Here is a 17,850-nt window from a genome sequence, read left to right as displayed (position 1 = left end):
ACTTACAGGTAGATACAGTAGGCATTACGCTGTGTGTTTACCGTCGAGGTGTTTGTCTTTGTTTGTGTTTTAGTTGCCCAGAAGACAAAAGCTCTCTCGCTGAGCGGAGAGAAGCCCTTTTTCTGCTTGTAATGTTCGCACATCCGGTGACCTCTGTGTTCCTGCTGCTCTGTAAGAGTTTGACTTTGAACCACGTGAACCGTCATTTCTTATGTGGAGCACCGAAAGAGAGCAGAGCCATAATTAGAGTGAAGGCTGTCACAGAGGCCTGCAGGGAGGCGGACTGAGCCACTCGCACAATCCCTCGCCTTTACAGCAACGGCAAATTTTTCTCCTAACGTTTTATTACAATTGTAGTACATGCCATAGGAAGCAGTGGGTTTTTGCGCTGGTCATCCTTGGACTTTTTGATCCCCGTCCAGGCAGCGCTCTTGGCAAGTGATTACTCATCTGCAGCATCCTAGCGCCGCTCGGGTCTGACTGTGCACTTCCTGAGTGAAGCTCTCAGACGGTCTTTGAAGCACTTCTCTGCTCTCCCGCACACTGTATGCTATTGTAACTGCCCGGAAGAAATCTGACATGACAAGGCAGCTGATCTCAGGTCACCCTAATGAAGTGCATGGGGTGCAGCAGCTCGGATTAATCCCGGCAAATGTTGGAAATAACTAACAGGTTGGGATTTCAGTCAAAAGTTGGTCAGTTTGGAAATCTAAGGAAGAAACTCCTGAGATGTTTTGGCTTCTTTTTTCTGCATCTGTGTATGTTGTAATGTTATTAGATGAGGTGGGAGGAATATGACCCCCCCTCTGGTCAACGGTATCCTTCCGCCCTTTTTCGAGTTTCTCCACATTTTATAAATTTATTCCTGCAGAAAGAGATAAAATGCGTCAGTCACAATAATCAAAGCCTCTTCACCAACTCACTGGACATAACGCTTTGAATAAATCTTTTTAATCCTTCATCGAACACGTGACCATGTTTATGACTTTAACCAAGCTTAGTAACTATGCATTTCTCTTGAGTGAAAGTCACTTGATCACTTATTTGTTCAATTTATTTACATTTTGAAAGTTAAATAAAAGTCTTGAATTGCCATCAATAACACTTAATTTTGCTAAAGGATTAAGGTCTCTGTAAAGTCGACCTGGCGGCTCACTCATTGACAGTTGAAGCCACATGATTAACTCTAAACTGGTGCACACAGATTTATTGTATTTATTCAATGAACAAAAGATTTCCAATGGTAGAGCTTTTGGAAGAACTTGTGTTCCACAAGTGCTTGGTTAGAAGCTAATACAATAAAAGAGAAAGCTACAGAAATCTGAATCCGACCCACCTGGAGCTTTATGGTGTGGAAGCAGTCGGCGCCTCCAATTCATTTTTGTGTTCTGCAAATCTTGTGGCAGCATAATGAAACGGTCTGTCTTGATCAGAATTTAGAACGCATTGGCTGCCATCAATGGTGGCTTTAGGTTTTTGTCTGTCCAGACTGAAGGTTGGCTGAAGTCATAATACTGGATCCATTTCCCACAGTACTTATCTGGTTTTGACTCATTCAAAGGAGGTGTCCTTGATTGAAGGCTGGTGTTCTTGGTATATTTTAAATAGATCAGAAGCTTGAACTTGTCCATAGGCTAGTAGAAGTGCTGATTCACCATATTGTTTTTATTGAGGCTTTTATCTTGAGTTTTACAGCTCGTGTGTTTATGTGGGACGCGGCTGTCTCACGTCTGTCTTTTGTGGCTTTTCAGTTTTTCTGTTTGAAAAGTAAGTTTTAATAGAGTATTTATTATTTGTTCCTTTTATCATATTTTCCTGATTGCAGTAGAATTAACAAATGAACCTTTTACATGCATGCGATGAAGGGTGGCAATAAAAATGTGTCCAACAACCAAATCTCAGAAACGTGAAATGCATGTCTGTGTTCTTTCTTGCTCGTGTGCGTTTTCTTTAATATCTCGAGTGAGACAAGACAAATGTCTTTGCAGCTGCATTGTGAAAGTAGCGTATCTGTCTGACTTCATTGATCACGTGATCACAGCAGCCTTGGACTGTGTGCACACACACTCGGCAGACAGTCTTACCACACCTGTGAAGCTCTGAGGTGTTTGCTGAAATATCACTGAATACAGTTGATCAGTCATGATGTTCTCCGTGAGACGCCGTAATCTTGTTGGGAGTATTGTTTTTATCTGAGCCCCGACAGCTTGTTCAAAGAGTTTGTCAGCAGACTTTGTACCCTGCAGCCCGACGTGATCAGCTGACCCTGGGCTCTCGCACATACATGCGGGAATCGGCAGTCAAATTCATCACTGAGCTGACGAGGAGGACTGAGTGTGCCTGTGAATTTGAGTTCTGTTGCTCTAAATTACACCTGAAAAGTCACGTGTATTTTGAGGGAGGTTTTTCTTGTTTTTCAAATCAATGCTTTTGCAGCCGTGGATCAAGCTTTAATCCTGTTTGTGCGTTGATGTTGTGCGTTTTCCTGAAGGAGTTTAGCTGCTTATCTCTTTTAAGAGTCAAGGATCAAAGGTGGTGTGGTTAAGGTGAGGCTCTCATCCTCTGCATGAGGGAGGAATATATGCAGCAGCAGTAAAATCTAAGCTCAACCTCAACATTTCCATTTCAAATGGGTCCTGCTTTAATGCACTGACCCACCGGACTTTTGGAGGGGTGCCAGCTTGCAAACGCGGCGACGTGCACGGCAGCATCTGCTGATGATGCAGTACCCTTCTGTCTCACAACCCCCCCTTCGCAGGATGTGAAGTGGTAGATGCCTGTTACATGATATGAAGCATGTTGAGCGAAGGGAGCAGGGCGAGTGTTTGGGATACAGAACGCAGTCGCAGTGAGACGGGAAAACAAAAAGTCAGCTGGTGTTAGGTGTCGTATCGCCCCCCCCCCTCCCTGCAACAGTGGAAGCTGTCACCACCTGACCTGGATCACACACTCCCGTGTGCCTTTCAGGACTCTCCCTGGATTACTTTTTTTTTTTTATTATTGTTTGAGGACAGAGGAGGACGGCGTGTCCTCCTCTGCCGCTGTGTGTATGCCGCAGCTGGCTGCAGATGTGCCTGTGCAGAGGAAGTTTGGACCTAAAGACAGTGCCTGTTAGGAGTGCTCCGGAGGTCGCAGCCTCCTCAACCCCGAGCGGCGACGCTTCTCCTCCTCAGCTCTTCAGAAGCCGCCTTTGCATCTGCCTCTCTGGCATGACTTGGACACCATGTCGGACTCCAGTCTGTGGACAGTCCTGTCCAACTTTAACATGCCACATTTCTTCAGCGGAGCTCGTCTGCGCCGCTCTAAGAGGTACCTATAAACCTGCTGTATTGTTCTTGTAATGAGACGAATCATAGAGAAAACAAGTTGTTTCCCTTTTTGTCCTGCATAGTAAAGTCGCACGTAAAGTCTGCAAACTTAGTGTTGCACGCCATGACAGCTGTGGTGTTTTTCTTTGTGTTTACCTTCAGTCATTTGAGCCGTTTTATGAGGCCCACATGAACAAGAAGCTGGGTGTTCCCTTCTTGTCCATTGTGTCTTATTTGCTTTGTGAGTCAAATGGTAATTGAATGTTTGTTGTTGAGGCAGTCTCAGGTTCCTTGCTCAGGATGTGTGCTTTCCAGTGTGCCATCCCCATTAATTTTCAGCGGCGACGTGTAAATCCTGCCTCTTGTTGTGGTCTCCAGCTCAAAAACCATGTATTTTATTTCACTTTTTAAACATCCCCGCATGGAGAAAATGAAACAGTTTGAGTGTTTTATGGGATTTGGAGTGTGTGGACACTGGTTTACAGCTAAGCCACTTGATCCCAGTTTTGTGTATATGATGGGGCTTCAGTATTGGTGAAGCTCATATACTCATATTTATTTTTAATCCCCGTTCTGACCTATTTTAGCGTGCAGAGCAGCTTAGCTTGGAATACTGGCAGTTTTTGGACATCTTACATCAGTGCATAAATATTTTTATTTGAAAACCATTGAATTTATGAGAACCTGGAAAAAAATAAACGGCTGTGGAAACAGTCTCGGACAAAATAGTTTGTCTAGCCGTTCACTTCTCAGTAAAACTTCAAAGCAGTGATGAAATATTGTAAATGTTTAATATAAAATGTTTAATAGTACGTGAAATATCAAATATTAAGACAGTATTAATTTAAAAAGGCATCGTGAAAGTGGTTGACGACACTAAAAGTTCTTCGCTTCGTCGAGAAAGTGAAAACTGTAAAATATTTAACCTATATCTTGGAAATAGGATCAGAAAGAAGAAATATACTGAAATGACAGTAATTAATTTTTAAAACTTTTCTATACCGCCATCAGAATTATTAGCAATAAAGTCATGTGCTGTATTTATAAATGTTAAATCCTCACAGAAACAAGAGGTTCATCAGTTCAATGCTGATTTAAATGCATTTCTTCAGATGTATAAAATAACAAAACGTTTGTCTCCAAAAATGAATTGGCAAGCCTTTTTTTTCCCCTAACACAAGCAGCAAGCATTTTAAATACTATTAATAGAGCTGTGTGTGTGTGTGTTTGTGTAATTGTGTGTAATTGTGTGTGGGTATGCGTGTGTGTCTGTGTGTGTGTCATATGTCTGACTTTGACTTTGGGTTTGTCAGCGCCGAGCAGCAATTTATGTGTCATTGCGCTTTGTCAGCTCACCTGACAGCTCTGACGAGGGAGCAGAACGTAAAAAAAAGATTAATCATGGCTTTTTAGATTTATTTATTTTCTGACACGGGTCAGCGGGATGAAGTATTTCAGAATCTTTTGAATTCAGAGTGGTGGGAATCAAACGGTTTTTCATCTATTTTTGCCTCCTCTTTTCGCCAAAAAGAGACGAACTCTAAGAAATTGCTTTTGACAGATTGAGATTACTTTGTGGTGGAGTAATGTGGGTTAGTGTGAAATGTAAAAAGGAAGCTAAAATCAGAGGTACAGGGGAAAAAAAAAAAGAAGCTCAGTTGTGCAAAGTGCTGCAAACTTTGATGGGAAAGTATTTTTAGTTTGTTTTGCCACTGAGCTTGTGTGCAGTGCAACAATGCCGCTACCAGATTGAGGGTTTTGCATATAAGACTGCTAAACCTTTATATGAATCTGTTCCAGGAATCTCACACATCTGCATTACAGCACAAACACTGGCCTACTTTCTCCCTATCATCTTTGCCCAGGGCTCCTTTATATCCCCCCCTCTTTTTCAAGCTTTCCACTATACCAACGTGATTTCCTGCTCGCGGTTGCTGCGACCGCCGAGGCGCCTCCACCACCGCTCGGCTCAGCATCAGATGTGAGGAAGACGACCCGCGTGCAGCTATAACCGGTGGCAGCTTGTTTTCCCGTCCAGGAACAGCCATTTAAACGCGCCTTTGAGTTCCACTCAGCTGTGTAATGGTGGGGAGTCGGTGTTGAGGTGAGGGGGTGGGGGGGCTACATGGTGGCACAGGCTGCCGGGATAGGCACTGAGAGGGGTTAAGCAACAAGAGGGTTGATTGGGCAGCGGCGTGGCATCCTCTTGGCCTAATCCACACTGAGAGGGTATAAATAGATCTCGTTAAATCTGATCCGCTTTGACCGAGCACCTGTGTACCAGATATTATTCACTCCCTCCCCATCACGGTAAATGATTCATGGCGAGTGTCCACACTCCCCATCGCAGAGGTTAGCCCCGTAAGCCACTAACCGTAAACAAGGATCAAAAGTCAGGTTTCCCCCTCTGATTGGGGGGGGGGGGGGGTTGGCTTGACAATAAGGGAGGATGGCAACAGATCGAGCAGCTTATGATACCGTAGTAATGGGTTGTTGTCAGCGTCTCAGCAGATGTTTCTTGTTCTGTTAAAGTTGAGGGTGAGAGTTCACCTTATGACTTTCAAACACTTCTCTTTATATGACCCTTTAATTATGAATGTGCCTATACGAGCACAAGGTGTCAGGCTAGTTCACTACATATTTTTTGAATTAAATATGTTTTATTTTGAATTAAATATCAAACACTCTATATTTAATACAAATCTACACTGTAATTCAATGTTTTATATTGTAATATTCATAAACTTTTATTTTCAGGCGTTTTAGCCATCAGAAAGTTGTGAGAAAATCAGCAACGTCACCAAATATGAAGCATTTAAAAGGGATCATAAATGCAATCATACAATTTTACAGTGAATGTCCTCTTCAAAGAACAGCTAGAACTGTTTCTGACGCATGAAGACTTTGAGAAGTGGCTCCAGTATGCAAGAAAAGAAACAAATGGTGCTCAGTGAATCATCGCTTCTGAACTCTTCACACTAGAGGCTTGACATTTTCACAGAATGTTCAGCGTTGTTAGATCTCCATACGTTAGGTGGGCCACACTTCTAAAATTGCGGCAGTATGGCACTCTGGAGGTTACATGACAAAAGCAAGGATGTCCGTTGTTCTATTCTATGTAGAGATTACATTGACTTCCTGTGTGTGGGGTTATCACTGGACACTGTGGTTCCACCCCACAGTCCAAAGACGTTTGCATTAGGTGGTTCCAGACTATAAATTGTATTAAGCTGGTTGATTTTTCTTTAATATGAAAACTGCTAAATAAATAATTTGATTTGATTTGAAAAGGTGGATTGATAAATGTGATGATTCAGCAGTTTTAATGAAATTTTCAGGATGCTGTAGCTAAACAAAATATGAAACTACCCTAAACTGAAAACTGCATGTATTGGACATCAAAGATCAGGAAGTATTGACTTGTTGACCTTTGGACAGTCTGAAGCAGCTCTCGTTTATTTCCAGATTGAACCCGTTCATAAAGCCCCCATATTACACAAAATAATGAAGAAATGGTATTTATATTTTATGTGAAGACGATCTTAAATGTTCAGTTGTTTAAAATTTCCGGAATCTGCCGGTTTCAGATTGGTGGTCTTTATATGAAAGCCTTTGCCTGTCAGACTGGTGCGCCTGACCGAAGCTTTTCGCTGTTGCTGGTGTGACATTGAGGCTCTGGGGGCTCTGCAGTGGCACCTGTAGACGCTGCAGCAGCGTTGACACAAAGATGAAGGCGCGTTTCTGCATCGCTGCAGAGGCCGACGTGAATTTGATCGTCGTGCCGCAAACCTGTGACTGACTGACTGACACCGTTTCTCTGTGACGGCGGCGCTCCTGTCCTGCTGTCACCGCTGTCTGTCATTGCCTCTGTGTCTTTACGGCTTATAAAGAAACGTTCTCGAGGAGAAAAGTGTTTTCTTTCTGTTTTCTGGATGAAAGTCATTTATTGAAAAATCTCTGAGAAATCATGTTGAGAAAGGTTCGTCTCAAAGGAGGTTGTGTAACAGGAATGTCATTGAGTCTTTGACCTTGAAGTGAATTCATGTTTCTCGGGCTTTATGTGTTTCCACTGACGGCCTTTAATTTGAAATTATAAACCCAGCACTAAGCAGGACGCTCCGCACCCGAGCTGCCTCTACATCGAAATAATTTATCTTTCTCTCAAGGTTAGAAAGAGAGGGAAAAAGAAAACGAGCTTCATTTCTGACTCATTTTGTTGATCACAGCGACTCTTTGTGAGTCAGTTTTAACATGGCCAGCAGATATATGTCACATTGTGAAGAGTCTGCATACAGTCAGCTTTTTGGAGACTGAACCAAGATACGCGTCTATGTCCTCGGATGCAACACTGTCGAGTCTCCTGTGCTGGGAGAAGTTCATTTGAAGGACATGTTTTGACAAACTAAGAGTAATAAGAGATTCACTTCTTTGGAAATCTCTAAAGTGGAAAAAATACCGTTAAATATTTAAATAGTAGACTTAGCATTAATATACTTTTCTTAATGGTACAGACATGAATGAAATCAGTAACAAATGAGACGTGCTTTTTTAACCCTTGGAAACCAGGACCACCGTGTTGTATTATCACTTCCCCCTCTGTCAGATGCAACAGTGGTACATTTTAAAATAATGTTAGCAGTAATTCAAAAACTGCAGTCATTGTGCAGACTAATTTTTCAAAGAAGGTAAAATTATGCATCTTTCAAGACCGAAACAGTGTATCCAGTTTAAAAAATATCAAACTTCTGTGATGTGAGATCCAGACAGGCTAAAGCTGTCTGTGTGTTTTCCTGAGTGTCTCCTGTCTAATGTATGTCTCTGTGGTTTTCCAGCTGCAGGACGAGCAACAGAAAGAGCCTGATAGGAAGCGGTCAGTCTTCCGGTTTACCTCGGCCTCACTCCCCGCTCTCATCTCTCACAGGTAAGTGCATGTCCAGTGTTGGAAACAACCGCACAGAGATGGTGAAGCCATTCCCTCACAGTGTTCCCACACAGGAATTCAGACCATTGTGTAATATACAAAAGTTTGAAAAACACACAAAGAAATTCCTCTCTTCAGTTTTTAAGACCAATGGAGTGTATCGATCTGTATTCACTTGGCAGAAATTGTCTGGTTTTCTGATGATGGCTTTAAAAAGAGAAAGTTAATAAAGACACTCGGTTTGGGTTGTCGACCCTGACATGAGCTGCAAAGTGATGGGGAGTTTTAAAACATGAACATGAGGGTGGTGTTGTGTGGCTTCAGTGTGGCGCTGTGCGTGGTTTTTGAGAATCGAGGCAGCGCAGCCGTGAATTAAGAGGCAGTGATTGTTGTGGGAGAGGAAGTGGTGGCCTGCAGAGGGGAAATGCACAGAGGCCGAGGGACTGGAGCCCTCATTTACCACAGGGCGTTTTATTTCCTGCCATTGGTCAGCGACAGCGGAGCCGCCACTCGCACTGTTTAGTCTGTATTGCAGCTTCACGAAGGAGCGCCGTCTCTAAGATGGATTCAGACTCCGAAAACCTCATTGTTCCAGCTAATGAGTTTGTTCAGCTGTGGGATGACTTAACGCTGTGGCTCAGACGTAATATTGGTTCCAAAGGTAAGAGAAAAACATCTTTTCACAGTAGTTTCATCACTGAGTGCTTTGACGTATGTGCACCGGTGACGTCCGGTAATTAAGTTTCTACAGAATGATTTACTTTTTTTTTTCTTTTGAGTTCTGTTTATTGGCGCTGCAGCCTTTGTTCACGATTACAAATACTGTCATGAAAGACCTTAAACCTTATTTCCTGTTTTTCCTTTCTGACTCTTACCAGTAGTTATAAAATCGATCTCTCCAGGTGCAGCATAACTCCCAACGGAAGAGGTTATCATCTTGAACCAGATCTGATTAAGATAATAGTGCAATTAAATAGGTGACGTTCATCACTAACAAGCCTCAGTGGCTCCGTCATGATTTCTCAGGATGGAATAAGGCTCGTCTTTGTCATCTCAGGAGGTGGTCACATTGTAATTTGTGGCTAATTAATTACTTGGTCCTTCCCTCAGTGGGGGATGTAATTATATCTGACTAATGCTGGACTGTTGGTTTATTCCTACACAATAGGTGTGAAAACACAACTCCTAATTAGGGTTTAAAAATTCCCCGCTGTATTTTCACCAAGATGTTTTAGAGATCTGAGTGTTTTAAATGAATGAACCAGGCTTATATGACATGTTGGCCAAGTGGTCAACCTCCACTGTGAGCTGCTTGGGGGTCGAACCAACAACCTTTTGATTGTTGATCTACTTTACCTGGACTGAAGAAAAGAATTAAGCAAAGATTTAGTTATTTAGTTATTAATTTATTCTTTTTTTTTTTCCATTTTCCAATTGAACAGTTAAATTCGGATAGGGTCATTGTATGTCTGTCTCTAAAGCCCTTTTAGATTTGCACCACTTCAGCCTTGTTGCCACTGTAGGTTCTCACACATGCTCTAAAAGAGTGGATTTGGTTGCAGTATTGACCTTCACAGCTAAATTGCTTCATTTTCAAAGTTAGTCAAAAAAAAGAAAAGAAATAGTAATGGCCTCATAGAAACAAATGCATCCCTGAATGTTACCTCCTCCTTTCACCAGTTTTACCATTCAGTTTTATGGTGGAAAATCTTTTGAGTCACAGTTTTAATTACGGACTGTTTCTCAGCCTCGGTAAACTATCTAAGCCAACCAACTGATTTTTAAGCCATGTTTTCCTTAAATTTTACAAAATGTATTTTTTCATGCATTTTTGAAAAGGCGCCACTTATTGATATTCCATTCAGTCAACAGCAAACTGCAAAGAAGTAATACTTCACTTGTTTTCCTTTTGTGTGAGTGTTCAAAAACAAGACGGAAACAGGTTTTCTGAGTCCCTTGTTTTGTTCTTGCTAGGAAAATGATAAATAATACAGTTAAACATGTTATACCCCATTTATTGTATGAATATACAGAGCCCAAAGCGCACTACACTAAAGAAAATAATATTTCTATGTTGACGTTCTGTCTATAAGACAGAAGAGAGTTGATTTTTCTTTTCTTTTTTTTTTTCCCCAGAGGAAAACGGTGATGGTTATTTCTGTGAGGGTGAAATAATTACATGTGAATAATACAGCCTGTGTCACCTTTGTAAATTTGCTGGTTGATATTATACCAACAACATCTCTTGTATTTGCACAATGGCATTCTAGCGTCAGTTGTAATCTAAGTCTGTTATGGGATATATGATTTATAAAGTGTCAGTTGGACCACAGCCGGGTGAACGCTGGCTGTAAACATAGCCTCGCTGATGTTAGCTGGCTGCCAATTTTGAGGGTGGACATAAATACCGGACTCAATGTCTTAATGAATTTCATGAATGTTTGTGTCAGAAATAATTGGTTTGATTTGGTTTTTAATGAGGTTAGAAAACAAAAATAAAGCTGTGAAATTGAAATAAACACCTGTCACAATTGTTTCATTTTTCCTCTAATTTTATTCAAACTTAAACCCTCCATGCCTCCTATATTCTTGTCCCCCAATTAATGTTTTTGTTTCAGTTTACAAATAAGCAACTTGTTCTGTTTGGTTTAAACACTCAGCCTTGGCTGCAGCCTCTCTCAGCAAGGAGTCTCATACAGGCAATCAGCAGAATGGCAGCTCACAGTCAGCCATTTTCAATGTTAGTTATCTTTCCATCTTGTTATCATCAGCCACCATCTCTCCCATGCTCTTTTTAGTGTCTCCACTCAGATCAGTGCAGCCCACCCCTCAACAGAAGCTGTTCAGTGTACCTATCCGGTTAAACACACACTGCCCCCTAACAAAGACAAGATGTGTGGACAATGTCGTGACTCCATGTTACAGTTTTATGATTACGGGTGACTACAATTCAACTATGTATATTGGACGGTATGTTTCTGTGTGGAGTTTCAAATTCCTACATGTGTGTTGGAGTTAATGGCACCAGGCTTTGAGGTGTTTTATCACCAAAGCTATATGTCACTAGAACCTTTTGCAAATTGCTACTTCCTCTTCTTCCTCATGTCGGTTGTACCTGAGTGTGACCCAAAATCCCTCAACATCCCCTGAGTTCTCTGAATGAGGAACGACTCTCTCAGATATTTGAGTAGATTCGCTCCCGGGTCCATCTTCTTGAGCAACATTGGCAGCCACTTTCACCCAGTTTCCAGAGTCTAAATTCAACAACAGGAAATATTTTTTCAGTGCTTTTTCATGTATTTGTACAGAAATTTATTTTAATAATTTTTTGATTTGCATATATTTAAATACCTTTTTTTATATTTAAAAAATTACTTTTTGGAACTAAAAAAAATTCTTTATCTAGTTGAGGTTTTTTTTTTTTTTTTTTTTTTTTTTTTTTTTATCCGCACCAGGACAGTTTTGCTGAGTGCCTGTCAGGCTTTCACACTTTTACAACCACCGCACTTAAAAAGCCATTCACTGCCTCTCAGAAGCGCAGCCGTTTCAGATCAGTGACGTGAGGGTAGTAAACTCTGCTCCGCACTCAGACACGTCTTTGCCCGCTGTGAGAAAAACGAGGAGGCTTTTTAACACGAGCTGGTCCAGCTAAGCATACTGTTTCACTGCGCAAAGTGGGAGGTGGGATGAGAGATCGCACTTGATGTGGAGCCAGAGTCAGGAAATGTGCATTGAGTGAGAACGCTCTCCTGAGAAACGATGCATTTGACTGAACAGTTTGAAAATGTAATGTTTGTAACCCAAATTAATCCTTTACTGAACTAGGCCACCTGCTGGTTTGCTTTATAATGTTGACTGTTCCAGAGGAGATGCAGCTATAATATGTCTGAACATCCTGAATTACTGTGACTGTTGAAATTCAACCACTGATGTTTTATCTCACAGATGAAACTGCGGTGGTCTGACAAGGGTCACCATGATTCAAAAACTACTAAAAAAGTCAAAAATGCTACGATGCAATAACCACGGCACAGACGAAAAAAGCTAAGAGACAAATACAAAACCTACAAGTGATTACGTCCAAACAAAGCCGTCGCCGTGGTTACCAAGTTATTGTTTTTGCTTCTGGAGTGGTGTTTTCATGGGGAAGTTTGATGAATGCATGGTTGAGATATCACAAAGCTGTATAGTTTACCGTCTCGTCAAACATTTCCATAAGAAGTCAGTGCAACAGCAAAACAAAATCTCCCTGATTAAACCGGCCCTCTGAAACAGCTGCTCGCTCACGTCTGTTCCAGGCTTTACAAGTCACAGTACGTGGCTTCGTAGGTATTCGCAGTTACAAAATCATTTATATTTAGCAACACAATTGTGTTACTGCTTTTGCAGTTTGAATCGGCGCTGCATCTTTTGCATAGTTTGGCTCTTGAATGGAAAAAATTCTGTTTAGATGTTATTTTCATGCATTCATTTTCTATACAACTTCATGTAACTCAACTGAATTCTTTCTCAATCCCTATGAGAGCAGGAGAGAGTGTATTGTTTATTGTAATTGTTATTATAATCAATAGACAGTAGCTTAATTTGCTTGTACTCTCTAAGGACAATCTCACTATTTATGAGAGCTGGGACTGAGCGCTCCATATGAGAAAATACATATACAGCTGTTCTAGTTTGTAAACACTTGAATGAATATTTTAAAGAGGTATTAATAACCAGACAGTTACATTATTATGAGCAATATTGATTATCAATTAGTCTTTATTCTTTAGCTTTAAGTGCTTTACATGATTTACGTGATTATGTTATGGTCACCAATGCCATATATAACCATATTTTATAATAATGATCACAATTTTATTTATAATGAACCATGAGTATTTATTAGAAGCAGGTATTTCTAAGGTTTTTATAAAAGATGGTTTTCCTCATTGTCTTTCCTCTTTTAAAAATGTGTTTTCCTCCTTTTTGTGTGCTCTTTCTTGCAGGAACGAGCCCACAAGACAGTCCCAGAAATTTCTCTCCTAGTGCCTCTGCTCATTTCTCCTTTGCACGAAGGTAACCTGAACGTGAATGTTTCTCAGCAGAAATTATTTAAGAAACTTTCCTGACTGGCTGTGCAGCCGGACATTATTTTCTTTGCCAGCTGTATTCTCTATTCATTCAGAATGAGCACTAATAACATGTTTATTTTAGTACCATTTCTGAACACGATGCCATATAATTGTGTTTTTTTTTTTTTTTTTGTTTTTTGGTTTGTTTTATTATAATCCACAGTCATTGCCACAGAGCAGACAGGTAACTTCATGTTAGGTTTCTGTTTGGCCTTAAACATCCATCCCTTCACATCTGTCCAACGTTAAAACCTCTCTCTGCTTCATCTTACTGCAGTTTCATATCTCGGCCATTCTTACATGTAGTTTTAGTTCATTGCATTTTTATCCCCCTGTTAGTTTGTACTTTTGCTGTGTGTGCTTAAACATTACTAAAACGATCTATTGTAAAACAACAGCAGTGGAAGTTTTCCATTCATCTGCACTTGTGGTCTTTAGAGTGTTAACTGTAACCACGTGTTTTAGGAGCATGTTTACTCTGAACTTGTCTTCTGTTCAGAGACAGTTTCTTATCATTTAGTCACATTTTAAGAAGCTCTGTGTTGCAATTGCCAATAATTTCATGGATCATGGAGTGTATTTTTTCTGTGCTGTGGTGTAACAGGACTGATGGTCGCCGCTGGTCGCTGGCCTCCCTTCCCTCGTCTGGATATGGAACCAACACGCCCAGCTCCACTGTCTCTGTAAGCATCGTGACACTTATTTCAGAGATGCAGAGTCAATAAAACCATGGCCAAATTAAAACCCACATATCAACACCTCAGAGGTAAACAGTTGTTTCCAGTTTCAGTAGTAACATAGGTAATTCTAGGTCAGCACGGGCTAATGGAGGAGCTGCAAGATTAATAATTTAAAACTATTTCATTAGTTTAGTTCTTAATCTAATAATTTCCCAGAGAGGTTAAAACAAAACTGTTATAAATGGTGAAACATCTGTGAGGAACCAGAGAGCAGAGGAAGTGGGTTACACCCTTGAAAAATGTGTGAAATTTTCTCCTGCAGTGTCACACAGCTACTTCACAGTGAGGCACACACTGAGTTCAAATCCACGCAGCTCTGCTACATGGTCACATGTGAAAGAAAGTTTGTACCAACTACAGGAAAGAGTTATTCGACAGGATGAGGTGTAAAAAGCAGTATTTGAAATGTTGGTTACATAACTCAAAGCACCAGAGTCGCAACACCGTCATCGATGACACTGGATGAGGAGATATCTGGGTTTCTAGGCCGAGCCCCGCCGGTGCAGCCAAAAGCTACTTGAACACGAAGCCCAGTGTTTTTTCTCATGGTTTTGGCTCGATTTGCTCGTGTGTGCAAACGGGATTGTGTGTTGTGTGTGTACGTTTGCTCAAGTGTGTTCACTCATGCACGCCCCTGTTTGCACGTGTGTTTACATGCGGTGCACTGCGGTGACGGCATGTCTCATCTGCACATGGAGAGTCTTTGTGAACAAACTCTGTGTGAGAGGAAAAGATTTGTCAACATGAAACCGACACACATACACTCTGTCTGTGCCTCCGTTTGTCTGCAACTGGCTCGCTGCGTAATTATGCTGCTCTATATCATCGAAATGGAAGGTTTTCTAACTCGCGCACAAACAGTAACACTCTAATAGAAACTGTGACGTCCAAGGAGGCGCGCTCTAGTTTCTCAATCTTCCTCAGTCAAACACCAACACTGTGTGATTTTCCTGATTATTGTAGTTTAACGTTTTGTTCTTCATGATTTTTTTGTGTGTGTGTTGTGTTAGCTCTGTATCAAGGTCAATCCGTGTGAAATCAGCAAAAATGTCCCAGCAGAGCCTCCTAAACTGTTACTAATAAGCTTTGAGAAAATATCACTGCTCAAAAATGTCAAGAAACCCCCACAAATACATCTGAATATTAACAGTTATTTTTACTACACAAATAAATATGTGTTGGTTTGAGATTTTAATAATTTAAGTTTACTCATTCAGAGTTGCATCAGTCCCTCCTCCGAGTCTTTTTCTTTGAATTTATAATTCAGGTGTGCTACACATTTGAAATGTAGGCATTCGTTCTGTAATATCTATTTGTTATTGCCTTATGTTTTTCTTCTGGTGTTATTCTTATCTCCAGACTTAGTTTAGGAGTGTGCTGCATGTCTGGTTAGTCCAAGGCAGTTCCTGTCAAAATGCAGCTTACACACTACTTGTTGGTTATGTTGAGAATATTTGTATTAAATATGAAGCAGCTTTAACATGGAGAACTGTGAAAAATCCCTTCATATCTGCTTGTTTGACACCGACTGACCCATCTGTAGTTGTTTTGGTTACATTGAGTTCCCTGTGTCCGTGATGTTTACATTATTTGATAAACATGATGTTTCTTTATTCTCTCAGTTGGTTAGTTGATTACATGTATACAAACTAGTTTTGACTAAACAGATTGAGAGCTGTACTTTTAAATCCACATAGGACAAAAAAAAAAGGAAAAAAAAATCTCCTTTTTTTTTCTTTTCTTTTCATGTTGAATATATATTTGTTTCATTTCCAGTCATCCTGTTCATCACAGGAGAAGCTGCACCAGCTGCCCTTCCAGCCTACGCCCGATGAACTGCACTTCCTCTCCAAGCACTTCTGCACCGAGAGCATCTCCGGGGACGAATGCCGCAGAGCGACAGCCATGCGACCCCGCTCACGCAGTCTCAGGTAGAGATCATTCTGCACAAACACTCTCACACGGACGGACGTGCTTCATCTCAACGCTGCTAATGCTCTCAAATTGTTCTTTCTTCCTCCTCGCAGTCCTGGAAGATCTCCATCGTGTTACGACCATGAGATTATCATGATGAATCACGTGTACAAGGAGCGTTTTCCGAAGGTATGCGGCAGCGGCGGAGGGTTTGCCGCAAGCCGCGTCTGCTCATTAATCACCGAACCCGCTCCATGCCTCCCGTCTGCAGGCCACGGCTCAGATGGAGGAGAGGATCGAGGACATCATCCGCAGCAACTCTCCGGAGACCGTCCTCCCGCTGGCAGATGGCGTGCTCGGCTTCGCCCACCACCAGATAATTGAACTGGCCCGTGACTGCCTGGAGAAGAGTCGGCTCGGACTCATCACCTCCAGCTACTTCTGCGAACTCACCGACAAGCTGGAGAGGCTCGTCCAGGAGGTGAGCGCTTCATTAGGCGTCAAACAAGAGAACAACGATGCCTCTTGATGAATGATGTGTAGTTTTGCATATCCCCCCTCCTTTTTACTCATCAGTATTTTCTTCTTTTTTTCTCGTTAATGTACATTGCCATACGTGAGATTATTTACAAATGCCTGACCTATGCTTAAACTCTGTCAGGTTTTTTTTCTGTATTCCCAAATTACTCTTTAAATAACTGTTGAGAAACGGTTTTATTAATTGGGCAAGTTCATGTTTTGCTCTTTTCCTGGCTTTGACTATATTACCTGATTAAATTACCTTTAAAATTAAAAAAATAAATAAATAAAACAAAGATGAGAATTATGTTTGGTGAAGATAATTTAAAAATATTTCACTTTTTTTTTGGTGTAGCAGCTGTATGGTTTGTTAAGCCTTTCAGCTCAAAAAATGTAGATCAAATGTAAATAAGTATCTCAATCTATTTGTCTGTTTTATCTATTATTACGTTATGTTTTAATATTTTCATTCTGTTGTATGTCAAGTATGGAACTTTCCCTTAAATTCTTTATATTGTTTGGGATTCTTGCTATATAATTAAGGTTATTATGAATGCCACTATTTAAACAAAACATGTATCAAAATATTGCAAAATACTTTCTCCTCAATTGAATTCAGGTTTTTCATTTCATAGACTCTCTAAAACTAATCTTTTTTTTAACTTGCAATGTTTCATATTTCCCTGTGTGTACTTACAAAGCAAACCAAAAACGGATATAATAATGGAACTTTTATGTCAGTAATGAAGAGAGATTGGAGGAAAATTCAGCATTTGAAGAGCTACGCTATTTTAGTTTTCTTTTTGTTCAGAAATTCTTATTGATGTGATTAATCCAGATCACATGTAGAATGAGTTAATGAAGAACTGTAACTTGATGAATGACTCGCTGACGTTTGTTCTGCGGTTGTTTTTCTGCGCAGTCGACGGAGAGGTCGGAGAGTGAAGAGGTGAACTTCATCAGAGAGCTGGTGAAGAAGATTCTCATCGTCATCGCCCGACCTGCACGACTGCTCGAATGTTTGGTACGTTGGAACAGTATCTTAAATTCTTTCTCTTTCAGTGTCATTTTCCCACTCTTTTTCATGTTTCCTCACTGTTTAAGAGAAATAAAGTGAGTCGGTATCGCTTCAGTGAAAGAAACCTTAAAGACAGTGGTCTAAACATTGAGCTTATTCTGGACTTTCCAGTATTTGTCTCCACATGTGATTTCTGCACCATTTAACCTGCTTCAGAGTCAGCAGCTCTCGTTTACTACAGTCAATGACTATCTGCCTCGTCTCACTGGTTTTCACCACATTTCTGTTTCATTTCCAGTTGAAATAAAGGTTGAAG

At 40.8% G+C, this 17,850-nt stretch overlaps 1 protein-coding gene across 5 annotated transcripts in view; it reads left to right on the top strand.

Annotated features, from left to right (window-relative positions):
• mast4 (microtubule associated serine/threonine kinase family member 4) overlaps window positions 1-17,850 on the top strand; it is a 105,562-nt gene that overhangs the window by 70,091 nt on the left and 17,621 nt on the right. For 2 of the 5 annotated variants that reach the window (XM_030084658.1, XM_030084655.1), the window contains 7 exons: window positions 8,141-8,229; window positions 13,218-13,287; window positions 13,948-14,026; window positions 15,860-16,014; window positions 16,111-16,186; window positions 16,269-16,478; window positions 17,439-17,540. In XM_030084658.1, the coding sequence (XP_029940518.1) occupies window positions 8,141-8,229; window positions 13,218-13,287; window positions 13,948-14,026; window positions 15,860-16,014; window positions 16,111-16,186; window positions 16,269-16,478; window positions 17,439-17,540 (781 nt within the window). Of the gene's footprint in view, window positions 1-8,140; window positions 8,230-13,217; window positions 13,288-13,506; window positions 13,528-13,947; window positions 14,027-15,859; window positions 16,015-16,110; window positions 16,187-16,268; window positions 16,479-17,438; window positions 17,541-17,850 lie in introns of all 5 variants that reach the window. The other 3 variants (XM_030084657.1, XM_030084654.1, XM_030084656.1) reach the window with 3 other exon arrangements.

Source organism: Salarias fasciatus (genome assembly GCF_902148845.1).
Source record: "Salarias fasciatus chromosome 7 unlocalized genomic scaffold, fSalaFa1.1 super_scaffold_4, whole genome shotgun sequence".
Lineage (NCBI taxonomy): Eukaryota > Metazoa > Chordata > Actinopteri > Blenniiformes > Blenniidae > Salarias > Salarias fasciatus.
Note: the sequence above shows the minus strand (reverse complement) of the source record. Positions and strands in the feature narration are given on the sequence as shown.